The 20,183-nt window shown below is 39.9% G+C and overlaps 1 protein-coding gene across 1 annotated transcript in view; it reads right to left on the bottom strand.

Annotated features, from left to right (window-relative positions):
• OPCML (opioid binding protein/cell adhesion molecule like) overlaps nucleotides 1-20,183 on the bottom strand; it is a 282,923-nt gene that overhangs the window by 111,598 nt on the left and 151,142 nt on the right. Inside the window, exon 2 of the mRNA XM_088139161.1 lies at nucleotides 10,983-11,215. Within this exon, the coding sequence (XP_087995287.1) occupies nucleotides 10,983-11,215 (233 nt within the window). The remainder of the gene's footprint in view (nucleotides 1-10,982; nucleotides 11,216-20,183) is intronic.

Genomic DNA, 20,183 nt, shown 5'->3' with positions numbered 1-20,183 from the left:
TCGTCTACCGAAACTAAATACGGAAAGATTCAGTACCTAAAACAAGCAAATACTCCCCCCCGCCCAGAAATTGTATAATTAAAGAGGAATTTGCTGCCAGCGGTTGCGGACAGAACAGCCAATTTGAATAGCTTTAAACAGGGACTAGACGGGTTCATGGAGGATCAGGCTATTCATGGTTGGTTGTTTACAACCTTCAACAATGCAAACAATAACTGGTTCAGGATCAGCTTGAATCTTAAAGCCCCTTTTTGTGACTCCTCATGATGCACCCCCAAATAGCAGCAGTAAAGGCTCTGAGAAGTAGAGCCGTGATGTGTCACTGACTTCTGATGGTCCACAAAGGAAACAGAAGTGGATCAGCTGAAGAACAGGACTGACACTGCTGACAGAAAACAAACCCAAAATCTAATCCAGAGCCACCTGGTTGCAGGACATCATCACCCACTGTGGGGCTCAATGCTATCGTTGCCCTTGACAGAGATTCTCCCCTGCAGCTTTTCTGGACTGAAAACTGTGACCAGCTTTTGATCGAGGCTATCCAATCTGGGCTGCAAAGTGACAGCAAAGGAGCTTGAGTTTTCTATGTTACTCTGCCTCCATCTAGCAGTCTTCCACGTTTTTGACGCCCAGATCTACTGCTGACTTCTGGGGCTAAGCACTAGAGACAGTAGGTGGGAGCAGAGCAATATTAAAAAAGAAGAAAAGGAAAGGAAAAAAGAAAGATGCTATTTGATTTGCACTCTTTAAAATGAAATGTAGTTATTATAACTATAGTTACACCTGTAATAATTTTCCCATTCTGTCACTTTGTTTCTTACTACTGGGTACTGCACTGAAGGTTTTTCGGGCCGTGTGGGCAGCACTGAGTCCTCAGATTGTGCAGCTCCATTCAAGGATTTTGGACAAATCCTTTTCCAGTGCTATCTAAAAAACCCCGCCTCATGTTAGAATGTGGGATCTTCTGTATGCAAAGCACGGGCTCTATAATTAAGCTATGCTTCCATTAAACAATGCACATTCTGGAATACTTAGTCTGTAGACAGGAAGTGCCTGAGACAAGGAGAAGCAAGACACTGGCTTAAAAAAAAAAAATTCTTAGGGTATGGTTGAGTCTCAGCAGATGGCAGCACCTGACTGACCTTGGATAGGCGTGAAACCTAAGCAGAGTCAGACCCCACCTTGCTAGTCTTTCAAAGAACATTAAAAACATGGCTCTTCCCCCAGGGCTTGGGTCAGAGTGATTTACAGGTTCTTCTTGTCTGTTTTTGATTTCTGGAAAGGGAGAAAATTGGTTGTGGTTCTCTCTGGATAACGCTATCTTTTGAATTTTGATGTTATTGTGTGTATGTTAAGCCACCAAGGGTCACTGGAACTGGGGTGGCCTAGAAATTAGATAGATAGATAGATAGATAGATAGATAGATAGATAGATAGATAGATAGATAGATAGATCAGACAGACAGAGACAGACAGACAGACAGACAGACATCCCAGAATGGCAAACCACTTTTGTACGGTTGCCAAGAAAACTACACGAGCAGGTAGTCAACTGAGGTTGAGCTTGATCTGAAGGAAACTTTACACTAGCTTAGGGTTGAGCTAAACCGCCATTTCTATTTTTGTGATCTTCTGCCCCGATTGCAGTTTCAGAATTTGGTCATGGTTTACTCTGTACACTGCTTGACATGCCTCCACCCCTTATCTTTTACTTTCTTCATTAGGATGAAATGTGTTCTGGAGCCCAATGCAGAAAAGGAAATTACTGTGTAGCTGTTCTGGCTATGAATGACCACAAAAGATCGATAAGTAATGGAGAAAAAGAGGGTGCAAATGATACCTTAAATAAAACCATGATCACCCAACTTTTTTCCAGATTAGAATGCATTGGGTTGAATGCATTGGATCATCGGGGTGGATCCAAAGCTCCCTGTGCTAAGTGCAGATCTGCTGAAGTTACTGGACATGTTAGACATAACCAGCTCAAGTCTCACTTATTTCTAAAAACATGACTAAATCTGGATCCAATTCTGCAAAGGACGACATCACAATACGTCTCAAATCATTAGGGAATATTGTACATCTTCACTTCTACTAGATTTGCAGAAAATGTTTCAGATTTATTGGAGCAGAGACAAAGAATCAAGATAGTTGGATGAGATGTGGGGATAGAAGGGGGGGAAACAGAAGGCATGTGTTCAGTTCAATAATATGCTTCATAATCACAATAATGGTATCTATGTGCATATATATATATATATATATATATATATATATATATATACACATACATACATACACACACATACACACAGAGAAGTAGGCAACTTACATTCTATCTTTATTAAATTAGATTCTCGGTTGTTTTCCATCTCTCTTTCACTCTCTCATACGCATATAGCCTGAACCATTAATCCAATCAAACAGCCACTGGATTGGGGGGGGGGGGAAACCTCACTTCCATTCTGGCCTTTTGCCATCCTAGCTCTTATAAACCGTTGTTAACAGCTGTAATGAACTAATCCAGGAGACATATTAATAATGACATGAAGAGACACATTTATTGTTGATTGCTGAGTCAGTGGCAGATTTATCACAGGATTTCTACTAGGGAAGGCTGGACCCTACAGTGGTGCAATTAAAGCCAGATTGAATCCAGGGACAAAGAATCAATAATCTAACCAGGCAACTTTTACATTTTGCAAAACACAAATATAAATTAATTGGCATGAACATGGCTGCTAATGGGTAATTAATGCTGGGCTTGCTAGCCAATCAGAGCACAACATAAATTCCATTTGGTTTATTAACCTAAATTGCTGCTAAGCATCAGTTTCACTGGAGTTGTAGGCATTTCAGTGGTACAGATATTAAGCTGTCCCCATCATTTGGGAGAACAGGACACAGATAAAGACCACAGAGTCTGGATATCATAAAAAAGCCACATGTTGGTAATCACTGAAGTATGTGCTGAAATGTATATTAGAATTTCTCCAAGTTTGTCTACTGGGTTAAAGAAGCTTCTGTTTTTCCATCCCTTTTTCAGGGCGCTTGCAAATTTGCTTGGCATGTTTCTTGGTGGCGCCACTGAGATTGCGTTACTAGCAAGACTTCTTTATGCACAATTTTGGAAAACCCAGACACCACCAACAATACAAGAATGGTTGTTAAAACTGATGGGCATGGCAGAAAATGACAAACTGGCTTGCTTATTAAAAGAAAACTCAAATAACTATTACCTTAAAGAATGGAAACCATTGATGGACTATTTGCAAAATGCAGGTGGGGTGAAGCTTACATGGGGATTTGAAGATTAGATTATAAATGTAATGGGATATATTTAGACAAAGAATTATTCTTATTGAATGTATTAAAAACTAGCACTTATGATAGCCTTATTATTTCTAAGACCAGAGATAGATTGGAAGTTGTCTATTTTTCATACCTTTTCTTCTTTTACGTTACTTCGCTTTTCCTTTTCTTTATATTTTGTATTTCGAATTTTCTTTTCTATTTCTAACTTTTAAATATGTATCTTTAAAATCTCAATAAAATATTATATATATATATAAAAGAGATTGCATTACTATTGGAAGTGGTGGCAGGCAGTCCTGGTTTTTGTTTTTGTTTTCTATTGCACATTTTCCATCACTCTGAAACCTCTCTGGCTGCCCAATATGAAAATGTCTCATGGGAAGAGTTCTTTCATGATGTCCTTCTCTGAGATTTAACTGAAACATAGGAAGCCTACTAAATCACACACTGTTGCTAAAAGATATGGATTTACACCCTGATTGATTGATTGATTGATTGATTTACACCCATTCCTGGGACCCCTTATAAATAGTTATGGGCAAGCATTCCTGTGCCTACCCATGAAAACTTTACTTAAACTTTCATATCATTTGAAAGGAACGTCTAAAGGGAATTTCTTATTCACCAAATTGAATGAGAATGGTCAAAGATAAGATACGAATATATTTAAATCCATTTTACCAGCAAGAAGACATCCTATGGGATATAGTGACAAAATGCACAGCATTCGTGAACAGTATAAGCGGTCCAGCTTAAATGGCGCTGAAACCCAACAGAAGCATCTACTGAAATTAAAAAAAAAAACTTTAATTAGATTAAATTAAATTAAATAATTAAATTTAAAGAAATACTTCCATATGGACTAGAATTCTACATTATTTGGGGTGGGAGTGGGCATACCAGCATATAGCAATATTAACAAATTCTTTCTTTAAAGCACACCAGAAACACAAGCAGTTGTATAGAAAGAGAGAAAAACAGACACTTTACTTTCAAGACTGCAATCTACTTGGATGCTCTTAATGAAGCCTGTAGCCCACAGGGTTTTGCCAGGAAAGTCTTAATTGGGAGGGGAAAATGCTTAATAGAAATGCTATTTTGCAATATAGGATTGCAAAAAAACAAAAATAAACCCAACCCTCTTGAAAAAAAAATAGTAGTAAATTACATCAAGATTCTTCAGCAGATGGTTCAGACAGAAGCAAAATTCTCAGGAGAACAAGTGCTGTTTTTGCAGACAGATTTCAAGTCGGAAAAGATGAAACACGCACAAGGAAAGAATCAGTTAGCAATCTTTGACTTCATGAAGTTTGTAGGTCACAGCCAAATAGTGCAGTCATTCAAGGCAGCAAAGAAAGTCTCCAAGAACAGTTCTGGAGTTACACCTTCCCTCCCACCCCAAAAACTGCACACAATATAAGCATATCAAATATTGTGCTCCATCACTGCTGCTGTTTAGATCACTATGGGCACTTCCAGAACTACTTTTGGAATGAGTAAATGCTCAAAAATGAGTTTTTGTAGGATGGGCGCAGGTACACCAACTCACAACGTTCTCTAGTCAACAGTTAACACCCCACCCCAAGTCATGAGTTGCACTACATAAGCATCTGAACTTCACTTTGATCACAAGTGCTGCCCGACAGAGAATAATGATTGGCTGAGCCATCTATTACCAAGAAGGACATACTGTGACTGGCTGGCATTTTTCTGCAAGCTGTATAAATTCACAATACGATGCTGCCTATCAAATTGTTAATATTCTAGTAGTCATAAGAGCCCACCGCTTCACGTGTAGAATTAGAATGTGTGCGCTACAGAAAGCTTTGATATCTGGAAATTCCCCTAATAATAAATCCAACAATACCTCATTCACTATACATATTTTTCAATGCACCTAGAAGTGACTTCCAATGTGTAAACAACATGCAATACACAAATGTGTGTATTTTGCCTTTATATATATCACTATTGGTGAAAGTGACAATATATAAAGGGTATACTTTGCTTTGGAGCTGTCATTACTCTGCTTCCCACTGCAGACTCAAAACTGAACCAAAGTTTGCACGTGACTTGGTGTCCACCCTTCAAGGTAGACAAGAAACAGAAGTAGCAGGAATTCAAAGAATGCCCTTATTGTTGTAAAGCAGGATACCAGAATCTTGGAAGCCTGTCCAAGTTTCTCTCCATCTTATACCAAACAAAATCAAGGCAGAGTTCATTTGAGTTTCTTTCCTATGCTTTCTTCTTTCTTAGGATTGAATAATCTTTTGTGAAACTCCTCCCTTGATGGTTCAATAATTCCTTTTCCCTACATTCTTTCACATCAAACCCGGTTGCCTACCACACAAATGCTGTCACCAGTCTAAGGAGGACCGCTAGCACCAAGAATGTGACTGAAGGTCCAAGGCCAACAAATATGTTCCTATTCTTCCCTAGATGGAATTTTAATCACTTCCAGGAAAACATCTGAACTGATTAAGTGTCATCAAGTCAGGGCTGACTCTTAGTAACAACACAGATAGATTCTCCCTAAGAATGTGTGAATAGACAACTTTACAGCAGCCTTCCTTGGTCTGGTGCCCTCCAGATAGGCTGGGGTTTTCATCATTTAATTCCAAACACAACAAAAGTCACAACGTGTTTGGAACCAAAATGTAGTATTTCTGCTGTAATTGTTTCTCCAGCTGCCTTCATCTCTATAAAAGAAGAACCAAGACTGAAAAATCAAGGTGTGATAAACTAGTGGCCTCCAAATATATGCACAAACATTACTATTGGCAATGGTGACTTATCTAATAAGATTTGAATCAAGATGGCCTTGACAAAATAAAAAGATGGCTGAATGCCTCTTATCTTTGCAAACTTCTGGGCCAAATTCATGGTTCACTATTATGCCCAGCTGCAAAGAACAAGTACAGCTGGTATCTTTTGGACTGGAACCAACTCCATGCCTCTCGAGTTGGAAGGAGAGGTAACTTTCTGTTCTGCAAAGCTCATGGATCAAGACCAGTGATGCTGCTCAGTAAATAAGTATTTGCATAAGAGATGCTAAAGCAATTGGACTTCCACAGAGATCACACTAGTAGCAACTCAGAGTCTTACTTGACATGTACACAATGAACTAAATGAAAGATAGCTACAGGTGGGTGTATTTTTCTCCCATAAGGAAGACTGATTTCTGATCCCAAAAAGCTCAGAAAGACCACCTTTTTCCCCTTAAAAGAAGCACAGAGGAAAAGAAGAAATTATTTTAATACATCTTTTTGTAGTTTTTTTACCCCTAAAAGGAAGGAAAAAGCAAAAGCACAGATTCTTCCCTCCCCAATTCAGATTTACTCCTTGCAAAGTCAATATCCATCAGCTGTTTGAAATTAAAGGAAAGGTTTTATACATGCCTTATTGTACTGCAAGAGCTTTCTACTCAGCCAGATAAATCTTCTTTAAGAGGATTAGGAAACTCTCATTATCTTTATCTAACCTGAACTAACACTAACACTGAAAAATTAATCTATAGACTGGACAAAAGCCAATAACCGTTGCTAAGAAGCTGGCCCTTTGGAGTTTCTTTCTAATTGAAGTGGGTGGGAGGAGAAAATACTTAATTCTGCTCAGCACTTGGGGACTGTGGGGTAGAAAGTTAGGGGGGAAGGCACTATGAAAAAGAAACAAGAACTTCTGGTGGGCTAATGGACGAAGAGATCGTATAATTCCTTGTGAATTATTTATCTATCAGCATAGGAGGTATGTATGCATGGGGGTACCTACGTGTGTATGTCTGCACGCATAAAACATTTATGTCTAAGGCCAGAGAAGTGCACCTGCTATTGCAGCTCTAAGCAAAGGAAACCACAGGCAGGTATTCACCTATGGCATTATTTGAAAGAAGCTCTAACTCCCTAGCACCAGGTGGGGAGAAATTCATAAAGACATTTCATTGCATTCCTTTATGAAACCCAAAGATAAACTAATGCTGGAGTTTGTTTTAGGGAAGGAGAAAAAGAGAGAGGTGGGTGGTAGTTAAATAGAACAGCTAACGCAAAACAATAAAAAGGGGAATGAAGGGATACACCTTTGCATATGTTAATCCTTATACATAGCTACAGATTTAGAAATAATTACTATAATTTACACAGGAATACAGTACATCTCAATATAGCAGACAAGACAGTAAACGGGTGATGTGTTTGCTTCCTCTGTTTGTTGTCCAGGTGTTGATCTGCTGATGTACGATTTCAAAGCTCCTGGTCTCACTTCTGATGATTCTCCATTTTATTGCTTGGCTGAACATTTCTTTTGCCATTTTTAGCAATCTTATTTAACTAGATGGCAAATGCGTGGCTTTCTCTTTGTTTTTGCAGGCTTTGTCTTCCACAGAGAAGAAATGTTGGGTGGAATGTGGAGTCCTTCCACAACTTTTCTTCCAAAAAGGCTAAGAGAGATTTATGAGTGACCTGTCTTTCAGTTTACAATCTCTCCAGAGGTCCTCAGACTCCTTGGCTCTCTCTATCTCAATTAAGTGAGACAGAAAAGCATCAGGTAGAACCGTTTTTACAATCAGGAGTTGTGGACAGCCAAGGAAGCTGCAGACCACTGAGAATGGGAAACAATCACCAAACCCCTTACATCTAGTTACAATCAAGCAGGGTCCACAGAAGTGTGAAATTAATTCTAAAGTATCCTGAAAGTAAGGAAGACAAACAAATGCCTCTTTTTGCAGAGGAAGAAAACTTTTAGGAAACTGAATGACAGTGTCTGCCATAGAAGGAAACGCGGTTTGTATTGGCCAGTTGTTCAAACAGAGATTTGCCTTCTGTAAAGCAAAACACAGGAAGGAGATAACTTTTCCCATTCCATTGTTTTACTAATCATTCAAGGATTTTTTTTTTTCAAATGGATTTAGTCCTGAGAGGTATTACATGCTAATTTACGGTTTGATCTGGTTTGTATTTGAATGGACTTCCACCAGGGAATCCCAGGTTAAACTGGGAAGTCAAAACACAGGCTGGAAAAAGGCAATGGCAAACCATCCATAATGTTGCCAAGAAAACTACACTGTCATGGAAATGAAGACACCAGGGATCTAGTACCTGTTCCATGGGACCACTGCACACATGCTGATTCAATGTTAAAAGGGCGTTAAGAGAAACAGCCAAGCCATTTTTATGCAATAGATACATGATATACTTTTTTTTGTTGCAAACCGTAAACACCTTTTTAAGAGGCAAGGCAATATCGGCATTTTCTGCTCTTTGAGTATCCTAATACAACTCAGAGGACGGAAGCAGTGAGAATTAATGTCAACTACCTGGCCAAATGCTCCAGGGGGTAGTCAATAGCCTACTTCAGACACTCTTGGATGAAACCAATTTCCTACAACCGTTACCCAGGCCTGTTCTTTGAATGGAAACTGCTGTAGTCACCTTGGTCTTTGCCATGAGAAAGGGAATGGAAATCTGCTAATTCTCTTGCAGGTTTCTGGGACCCTAGCTGGGCATCCTTCTGGACTGGCTACTCATCTTGGGTTTGGGAAATATTGCTTTACAAGTCTGATCCTAGCAGAATAACCACCCAGGGAATAACTGCTTTCATCCCTTCTTTGAATATCTCTGTAACTTACTCTCCAACCTTTGTTTCTGTTCAGTGTGAAAAATGGAAGGGTTCTGCGCATCCCTAGCATTCAGTACTTAAACAGTTTGTAGAGTTCTTCATTGTTCAGAGAATAGGTAGCTGAGAAGAAGGTTCAAACTGAGACAGCGATTGCCTTTGCCATTTGGGTTTAATGACAGAAAATCAGACTTTTAGCTTCTTCCTTATCTTCATTTCTTCAGAAGATGATCAGTAAAATTTACTCTCAGTGAAATCAAACATTTCCTTGTAGTGGAACACACTTAAAGAGGGCATGGACCTCCTGTTAATTTAGCACTTGACGTGGAAACTCTGAAATGTGTCTCTCAGAAAAGTCCTGAGTTCTGTGCTTCGTATTCTCCTCAAAAATGTGTTAGACTGAAGGAGCTCTCTTGTGCATTTATCTTTTGAAGTTCTGTGCCAAAATAACTTGATGGTTTTCAATGACTTTGACATACTTATGCAATCTGTCTTCTTTTTCTTTCTTGCTACAGAAAGTGTTAGCCTTGTTTGTTTGTTTGTATGTTGGAGTCTCTTCTTCTACAGCACCTGTCAGGTTTTTTATTTTGCCACTATAGTTCCTCCTAAAGATGTTAATTCAATGGTAAAGACCACAAAGGGGCTATGAAAAGTTGCTTTCCTTATTTAGAAGCCTCTCTGTTCCTATGGAACTTGGACACTTACACCAGATGGGAAAGACAGAGTTGATACAAGCCAGATTTTGCCCTTGGGGACCAAAAAACGTTCTTTCACTTCCACATATTTTAAAGCAGACCTAGTTAATAATTTCACTATGAAAGAAACATTTTGCATGCACAATAATTAGTTTGGGCCCATTTGTAGTATGTTTTGATTACCCTAACATTGTCCCAAACAACAATTTTAAAGGAGGAGAAGGTAGATAGAATCAAAAGATCTGTGTTCATCTCAGTCAGGAAAAAGGAAGAGAAGAAAGAGGGAAGAGAGAAATATGTATACAATATCAAGATCTCCCCTTTTTGCTTTGGGTACAGCTGGACAAATCTCTGATCTGGGGGAACTTCAGAAGACTGAGCGTGTGAATACTTCCAAAGTTCAAAAGGAGGTCAACATCCCTGTAAGATGTCTCCTAATGCCTGCAGGTTATCAGGTGCCATTGTTTGGTCCTCTCTTCTCCAACATGCACTAGTCCACCTGATCCCAAAGAACATTTGGCAATTGCACTACTGCTAAGATATGCTTTGGGTATATAAACTGTAAATAACTCTAGGAAAGATGCTACTATTATTCTCTATTGCTACTATTATTATTCAGAGCATTATTCACAAAAACACGCATCAGCAGTAGCAGGGCTCCCAAAACTTCCTTGCCAGATGAGAGTGACACACACACCCACACCCACCCACAGACATACTGGCCTGTTAGGAAGGAGGGAAATTAGGGCCTCTTCTTAATTAAAGCTCACCTCCCGATAGTCTACAGAATTTCTTTCCCAATATTCCTTCTCCCTTTTTGCAACACACAAAAAAGACTTCTGCCAAGTCTTTACTTGCTGCTCAGATAGGGTTTGTATCTGCTACTAAAAACATCCTACCTTTCTGCTTTCCTTTAAAACTGGGACAAAGCAGAAACTAATAAAATCAGCATCAACATGCTTCGTACCCTCTGTTTCAGGCAAGTGCTGGAAAACTGCATCCCTTTTCTATAGTGCCAGAGCAGAAAAAATAATACAAACCATGACTTTTCACTAGAGCAGCAAAACAAACAAGCGAACTTTGCTCAAAATTCAACCAACAAAAGAGCTGGACCACCAAGAACCCAGTTTACTTCAACAGGCAGAAATATGTTAATTACTATCTATGGCCTCTGTTCATTCACAATTAACTAGTGGAAACCCTCATTTCTAAATGAAAGAATTCAAGATAGAACCTTATGGTCCAGACAAAGAGTTGTGACCCTTTTGGTTAATAATACCCTGAGGAGCTATGAGTCAGAACACTTATTCAAAGATCATGGAGCCTCTTCATGTTCATTTCGTCAGCAAAATCCACCAAGTCTTACCTTGGACGATAAGATGAACTCGTGATGTTTTTGGATGATTGTCTGTCTGTACAGAGCAGGTGTAGGGACCTTCATCATATATGTCCACATTATGGATCTTGATACTGTATTGAGTTTTGGTGTTTGTGAGAATGACCACTCGGTCGTCTATCGACCACTTATCATTTCCAGCATAAAGAATAGTGCTACGGTTCAGCCAAGCTACTCGTGTGACTCTGTCATCCACAGTACACCTAATAAATAAATAAATAAATAAAGAGAATGAAAAGGAATCGATTGTTATTGCCTTCTGGGGAAAAAAAAAGTCATGATTTACTGTTCCTGTTCTCTATTATTTATTTTTGAATCACTTAGCAATCCAGTTAAAAATGTATGCATCCATGCAATTAAAAAACAAAACAAAATAAAATTATGGATAAAACTAATGAGATGTTCCATTCACCCCATTTCTCCTTTTGGTACGAAGTTCAACATTCTCAGAACTTACATTTTCTTTCCTTTTGAATGGAATCCACCTGAGGCTTTTTAGCATCTTAAAACGTTTCTGCATATTGTTAAATACAAAGTTGGTATACCGATGGGACAGAACTTTAAGCACACCAACAGAGAATCATGTTCCCAGCTCCCATTTACAAGGTATGGAGAAATAGCCAGCTTCTAAGGTGCTTCCAGAGGCCAAAAACCAGATGTCTGTGGCACTTTGTGCTAAATCAGGTTTGTTTTAAGTAAGCTTTCTGAATAAGTCACAATAGCTGGGTTCACACACCTTGTTCAGCCACAACTCATGGTTTCAAACCATAATGCCTGGGTGTGGGTATCTTGCCCAGCCACAAACCATGTATTCTCCAGGCATATATCAGGGTAACTCTCAAACCATGGTTTATCAACCATTGCAGCTGGGTTAGCATACAATTTGCTAAGACCAATCCAAGCAAATTGTATTAGGACTTAGCATGCTATAGAAACCATTTGTTTCTCAGAGTGCAGCCTGTTGCCATTTTCACACAGAGAAGGTATGTTCATCTGCTCCAGACAGAACTCCTTTCCAAGTACTAGGGATGAAATACAAGCTGTGACCTGGAAGATCTCCCTAACTCACAGTGTGGATCTCTAAACTCAGCATGGCATAAATTGGCAAGAGAACTCTGTGCAAAAGCCCCACTGCAACCACTAACCATAGTAAATTCACTATTCATTAGGTAGAATAAAAAGCTGCCCAGCAATTTGCATCTGACAAAGAGTTACGCAATAGACTGAGATGGATCTTGAATACAAATTAAATAGAGAAGCATGCTCTGATTCTGTAGTGAGGATATACCTATCCTGGATATCAAAATGTGCATCTTGACTGGCTGAAACTGCATCAGGTCCAAAAAGGTTATGATGGTCAGAACTGCCAAGGTTTCATTCTAAATTGAACAAACATTTGTTCAAGCGTATTGTCTCGCCTTCCTTTTAGAGCATTCTGCAAATAGCTCCAAAGACAACAATTGTGCAAATTAGATTTCAATTGACCTTCCATTTTGTGTTGATCTATTAACAAAGCCCATTCTTACTCAGAAAATCTCAAACAGTAGCTATTGCTAGCCTGTGTTCTGGCATTGGCTCAACCAACATGCATGTACCATTCATGTGTTGGCTGAAAATCACATCATTTTTTTGATGGACATCAGCTGTGAGATCTAAGGGATTCCCAAATTACACTTACTTCTGTAATACTTTGCAAAGAGTGTGACCTTCTCCTTTGCTCCCTGAGAACCAATTTCTTCCTCTCCACTGTCTTTCTTTCTCCTGCTCAGTCATTGCTATCGTAGACCCACTTTTCTCCTTCTATTCACAATTTTCTTTTTCATTCCACTCTGTAGAGCGCCATAACAGTTTACATTCGATCCATCTTAATCTCAACTTGTGATGTGGCTGCCTAAAATTCTAACATCAGAACCTTCTCTTTATTCAAATTAACTCTAGGAGAACTAAGCACAGTCTAGTTAAGTTGAGCCCTAGGGGGATTGCAGTCTAGTGGACTATTACTCCTGTCTCAGTTCATTATAATGAATAATAAAGAGATACTTACATGCGTTTTTGTTAAATTATTCATTGTATGGACTGGAAAAATCAGGACAGTAATATGTAAAACAGACAACTTCCATGTCTATATTCATATAAATATCTAGCAGAAAGATTTTCAAGGAACTCACTAGGCCCCTCATTAAAGATGAAGTATACGTTTGACTGTTTGATGAGACAATATTGTAGTGATTCTTTCCTTTTCGCTCTGTGCAGTGGGGGGGGTGGGGGGGGGACAGAAGCACACTAATTGTCTGATGTCTAAATTCTGACTTTGTAATAGGCCAAAAAAATGTCCCTTCCCTTTCTGAGCCTGCTTGTTTGATATTGATATTTATATTCACAACGTGTACTATTAATGTAGTAAAAACGAAATAAAATTGAGTTTCCATTAAGACAATCCCAAACGTACCCTCTGCCAAAGACAAAGCAAAACAAATTACCACCCACAGACTTTTTTATATTAAGGTTTTTTTTTCCTCATTTGGAAATTTTAGTTAACAATATTTTTAAATTACTTTTTTTAAAAGACTAGGCTGAAGAAACACACAGGCAGACACTATTGTCCATTCAGAATCTTGTACGCCTCTCTCTCTTGTACGCTCATCTTTCTGAGACTTGAATATCTATCATTCAAATATCTTCAAGAATGTTTTCAGAGCCATGAGTGAGAGATCCCCATTTGTTAATCCATTTTTCTAAACAAAAAACATGGTCCAGGAAGGGCCAAAACAAAACCCACTGGATCTATATCTCAGGCTAATTTTTCTATGACTCAGATACTTCAGAGCAGGTACTGTAAGAATCACCTAGATCTTTGACCAAGTCAGCCAAGACATGGATTAATCAGAGTAAATTTCTCCCATTGAAAGGTGCCCCGTGCACATTGGGTGAACCTGCTTGGACTTCAAGAGACTGGTGTAAAGATCAGGCTTTACTTACTGTGGAGTCTGAGGAAATCACCCTTTTAAGTATCTTCAAAGGTTAGGTTTCCTGAAATGTTTAGACAACTAAATCTGATGAATTTTAATTAGCAAACTGCTGGATTCTTTAGGGGGTGTCCTGGATTGGGCATTTGAATTCATTTAATCTTCTGCCATGGCTGGAGAGAGATCTTGCCCACGTTCCACCACACCATGCTTACTTGGTTCTTAAGGAGAGAAAAAAGAAAACTCTGGAAAAGAGGACTGACCTTCTCAAGAGGTGCAACTCATAGGCTTAGGTTGTTGCATGTTCAGGTTGAGGTGGATGAATTGTAAATTACAGGAGTGCTAGGAAATCTGTAGCTGGTTATTTACAAGATGGTCACTTGAATGTTTATCAGTCCGAGAACCAACACTTACAATTCAAGATAAAGGTGGTCCTCACTTAATGATCACTCATTCAGCGACCATTCAAATTTACAACGGTGCTGAATGAGTGGTAGTTACAACCAGACTTCATACTTACAGCTGTTACACCATCCCACGGTCCCATGATCGCTCTTTGCAACCTTTCCTGCTAGCTTCCCACAAGCGAAGTCAATGGGGAAGCTGGCAGGAAGTCGGAAGTCATGATCCCTTGAAGTCTTCACTTAGCAACCCATGTGGTCCTTGCTTAATGACAGCAACCAGGACTGCTGGAACTGCCATCACTGAGCACCTGGTCACGCGGTTTTTTGACTTACGAACACAACACTTAATGGAGTTGCTGGTCCCAATTAACATCATTAAACAAGGACTACCTGCATCAAGATGGGTGGAAGCATGCTCTTATAGTTATTTTCATTTCTTTTGACCAATATGCTTTCCTCGCATAACCCAACACTTTTCTACCAGAATTTGTACATTTTAATGTTTCTCCATGCAGTTTTCCATCTTTAATAAGCATTCTACCAAGGTGAACAAATTAATCTACTTGCTCTAGTTTTGGGCCATTTATGCATAATTTGTAATTTACCAAAGATCAAACTACCTTGGCCTCTGATACAGTAATTTTCAGATTTATATTCCTTGTTGCATAACACAGTCTGTTTAACAAATGCTGCAAATTATTTGGACTCTCCACGACAACATGGCACCATCTGCATACATATCATCAGAGTATGCACATTCAAATTCTCATCCAACACCTCTTCAATGTCACTGCAAGCATTCCTTTTATATTTACAGGTTGTCCTTGTTTAATGACCATTCATTTAGTGACCCTTTGAAATTACGATGGCACTGAACAAGTAGTGGCTATGATCAGTCCTCAAAGTTCTGGCCATCTCAGCGCTAATGGGGAAGCCAGCAGGGAAGGTCTCAAGTTGCTTGGGTAAGTCCCCCTCCCCCAGCCCCTCTGTGCTTGCATTGCACCTCCTGGCCACTTGTGCACCCTTGTGCGCCCTCCCCGAGCCTCGCTGCACTCCCTGGTCATTTGTGCAGCTTTGCGCACTCTTCCACCTGGCAGCAGCCACCCAAGTCTAACTGTGCTTGCGCCGTACCTCCCTGGCCAAAGGCGCACCCTCCCCGGCTACTTACACCCTCATGGACCCTCTCTCACCTGACAGCAGCCACCCCAAGCCCTGCCATGCTCGTGCCATACTGCACCTCCCCCACCACCTATGCAACCCCCCCGCCCAAGCCTCACTGTACTTGCACCGTGCCTCCCCAGCCACTTGCACACCTTTTGTCAGGACCTGCGCAAGCCACCAATTACAGGCTATTAGAAAGTATGCTTAAAATGTAGAAGTGTGATGAATAGCTAATAGGTTAAAATGTTAGTTAAGACAAGAACCATGATTTGTATACCCGCTTGCTGGTTCCTGCCATAAAAGTCAGAGGGAGGGAGAATAATAAAACAACAAGTGCCAGGTGCAACCGTTATCTCGGCTAGAGGCACCAGCAAGGTCGAACAGCCGTGAGACCCGGGAAGAGGCGCGAAGAATTCAAGCGGGAAAAGGAGAATAGAGGGGGGTTAAAAGAGAGCCCTGGCCGGGGAGGGTCAGTCTCAGCAAATTATCTATGGATGCTGTATGCTGCTTCTCAATAAAGAAATCTTTGCTGGAACCAAATAGAGTCCAGAGGATTTACTGGTCTTGGGACTTGAGCGGGCAGACTCTGACACCTTTCCTGATCTCTCATGCATCTTTGTGCACCCTCTCCCACCTGGCAGCAGCCATCCCAAGCCCTGCCACACTCGTGCCACACCTCCCCATCACTTGCACACCCTTGCACACCACCCAAGCCTTGCTACACTTGCGCTGCACCTCGCTGGCCACCCACCCACACCTCCCTCTCCCACCTGGCAGTAGCCACTTACCTGCCTACCTGCTTGTGAGCTACCTGGGACCTGGAACTTCCTGCCAGCTTCACCACTGACTTTGGTTGTTGGAAGCCAGCAGGAAGTTGCAAGGAGGTGGTTGCTTGATGACCCATGATCCTCACTTAACAATGGCAACGGGGGCTGCAGGGATTGCTGTCACTAAGCAATGCAGTCATATGATGTCACACTTTGCAACTGCATTGCTTAATGATGGAAATTCCAGTCCCAATTGCAGTCATAATTTAAGGACTACCTGTATTCATAAACATATTAAGTTAAATAACCAAGGGGACATTACACATCCTTGCCTTATTTCCTGCTAAACTATTTTTCAGTCTTTATGTTAGCCATTTGAGGTAGATCAGATCAGGAAACAAACACCACAAAAATACTAGAAATCTACTTTATTGATGTAGTCTGTAGTAACAGCATCTTGAAAGCCTCTCCCCCTTATACCAAAGAGAGTCAAGGGCGGGCAAGATTGAGTTTCTTTCTCACATTTTTCTGTTTTCCCAGACTAAGTTCATTTCTCCTAACGTTTACCACAGATTTTCTTTAAGGCCATCTCTGAACTCTACATTCCATTTACTCTCATACATGTTTACAATACCATTGTTAGTCATTTAATATCTCCCTTAACTTTTATCATGAATACAGACATACACAGACACGTGCACAATACGTTAACCTCCCATCTTTCACACCTTTCATACAATTAGGCTAGAGTGTAATTATTCACTGGAATTTAAAGAGTTGGATTTTTTCCAATACGGTTCCATGCATATACAGTTATTCAACCATGTGTAATTATTTTGTACTTTTTTAATACAATTATTTTTTGCAGCTGTGGGCAGCAGGCATGATGATAATGATGATGATGGCAACATCACCAGGAAAATTAAGGCCAGAAGATGGGGCTCTTTTTCAAAACATTTTTGGGTCTCTGGGTCTGTGTTTTAGTGTAAATACATGTTTGTACTTGCTCTAAAACCATGTTGGAAGCATAACAAGCCTATATTACTCGACTTATACGAAGTGCTGCACAAACGACAAATCATGCAAAATTCACTTCCAAATTTTTATGCGTGAACTTGTGGGGCTCTGGAAGGCATTTAAAAAATGGGAGCTGTGAAGCTGTGTGCAGTTCTCAAGCTGTTCGTTCCCTCTCCTTAGTGTATTGAATGTTGTATGCAGTTGTGTTGTGCATTTATTCCATATCTGAATAGGGCTGTGACCAATTCAAGTCCTTACCTTTTGAATACCCGCGGCAGATTTCACCTGATGGCACAGTTGAATAAACCCATTCTGTTTTCCATCAAAACTCCTCAGAGCAGAACCAAATGGAAGAATCAGCCTTGATGACATATAGAGAACTCCAACAATAACTGTTTGTCTACATGAAGTGCAGGTGGGCAATGGAAGGACTTGGTGTATTTATGCCATTTGCGTTTAAGCATTCCTTTTTCTAAAGGGTTTGTTTCTCCAAAATGGAACTTTGCAAATAAAAGGCAGGTGCAATGATGCTGAATAATTCTATTGAGTCCCCTGGTTAACTTTTGTTCAGAAACCAGTATCCAATAGCCGTTGAAGCCTGACTTGCTTTATGCAATGCAATGCTTCCCCTTTAGCCTTTTTCCAATTGGCCAGGTTTATGACAATATCTCCAGAAGGCAAATCAGTGAAGAGACTTCTTTAAAGTATTTAGATACAGGGACAAGCTTTGACATAGTTTGATCATAACCTAAGCCACAGGATTTTTACCAGAAGGGATCAAATTAAGAGTGAAAGAAAGCCCACATTAACATTTTCCTGGCACTCACTATTCATCTTCAGACTACTCATGCTACTATAAACTATCATGGAGAAGAAAAATAAACTTGTGCAATTCCAGGAAGAACAGAAATAGCCACAGTGCTGCTACTTTGACTTGTGGCTTTAGCTCCTATGAAGATAATAAAAATAGCTTTCTCGACAGAATCTGTAGGAGTTTGAGTTATCTCCCTAAAGTTACATTCTCCCCTTTTTCTTTCTTTTTAAAATATAATTACATTCCTATTAAAAACAATCAAGCCCTAAAATGTCTAAGTTGCCACCTTCCTAATGTGGATGGGGTCATTGCTTGGAGGGGAGATTGTCTGGAAAATCAGTGTAATTTGCCTTGAATAAGTTTGTGGAAGAAAGATGGGCTAGAAACATAGATATGAAAGCTATAAGGAGAATTATTAAATGGAACTCAATTGGCCATTTAATGCCCGTTTCCCATTTAGAGAGCTAGTCTACAGAAACAAGCTTCAGATAACATGATAAATCTATTCTTCTGGACTGTGCATGTTTGTGTGTGTGCATTTATGCAAAGTTGTGTGCACATGGTTGAATAACTGTATATGCATGGAACCGTATTGGAAAAAAACCAACTCTTTAAATTCCAGTGAATAATTACACTCTAGCCTGATTGTATGAAAGGTGTGGAACAATAATGCAGCTTCTTTCCAACGTATTTTGCATTGTTGGCCCTTCCAAGGGAATGTGACCCCATCAAGGACTAAATATGGAATTATACTAGATCCATTTCTGGATAAGCAGCTGTTCTGTTTTGCTGGAGTTTAATCTGAGCTGTTTTTGTCCCATCTGGATCCTAACAACCTCCAGATACCAGGTCAGAACATCCACAGCATCTCCTGCTTGGCCCAGCTGGAGACAGACCACTGCATACCATCCACATATCGGTGATACCTCACCCAAACAGATGAATGTCCTCTCCCAGTTGTTTCCTATAGTCCTTCTGGTTTCAGAGTTATCAAACTCCAACAAAATGTTGTTTCAAGAGATTGGGATGGCGGACACAGGAGGAAGAGAAGATTTATTTGTAATCATCAGAAATAAACAGAACTGTTCAGAAGTAAACACAAAAGAACAGAACTTGGCTGGGATCCCGACTTTTAAAGATGCAAATTAGAAACAGGCTATCAAAGCATGAGGTTCCACTAATCCTCTCTCGACAACATAAATCGTCAAATTAGCTTGCAGAACAATGACATCTGTGGCATGTAACATCAAGTTTAATACAATAGGTCCTAAAGGGAAGAAAAGGTGTCTGCTGGGCTTCCGATTTTGTCCTTGATGATATTTATTCATGGTGATGAGGACAGAAGGCTCTTAGCTGTAACACCCAAGCCCTTCAATGCTGCTAAGGAAACCATGAGTTTACCCATTTCTTGGCATGCTTCCACTCAAGTTTTCTTCCTTCTAGCTCCTGCTGGCACTTTTCCTATCAGCCATATAAAGCCCCGGCATTTCAACAAAGAACGGACATCATTCATTCAAACCCTGTAATATATTTTGGAAGGACATCATTCATTCCAACCATATAATATATTTTGGTGGGTAAAATAATTATAGGTTGCTAGTTATTTCTGCAAAACTCTGGAAGCCTGCTGTCATAGGGTATAGTGAATAAAATTTTAAAAGGCAGGGATAGATGTGGGGCTTGAATTTTTTAAAAGTCTGTTCGGAGAATGGGCTTGATAAGAGAAGCTGACAGAGATGTACAGTAATTCCATGTAGAGGATGAAGCAGGCTTTGCAACAGAATGCCTGGATGCATTAAGTCTATTAATTTGTTTTGTTTAGGTTATATTTAGCAAAGCAAACTCTATGAGGTGGTTGAAGAATTTTCCACTTTTGGTCCTTGATTAAAAAAAAAAAAAGCTGTGACTACTTATAATAACACATGGTTTTTCCAGCTATCCCAGTACATGGAATCTGGGCATTCAGGAAAAAAATGTCTGTTTGGGCTGGAAAGCCTCATGTCACTGAGGAGGGAGGACAAGAATCTTTAACAACTTGCTGA

This window comes from Python bivittatus, unplaced genomic scaffold (assembly GCF_059951505.1).
Source record: "Python bivittatus isolate LINGU-HERP-01145 unplaced genomic scaffold, Pbiv_v1 ctg000320_np1212, whole genome shotgun sequence".
NCBI lineage: Eukaryota > Metazoa > Chordata > Lepidosauria > Squamata > Pythonidae > Python > Python bivittatus.
Note: the sequence above shows the minus strand (reverse complement) of the source record. Positions and strands in the feature narration are given on the sequence as shown.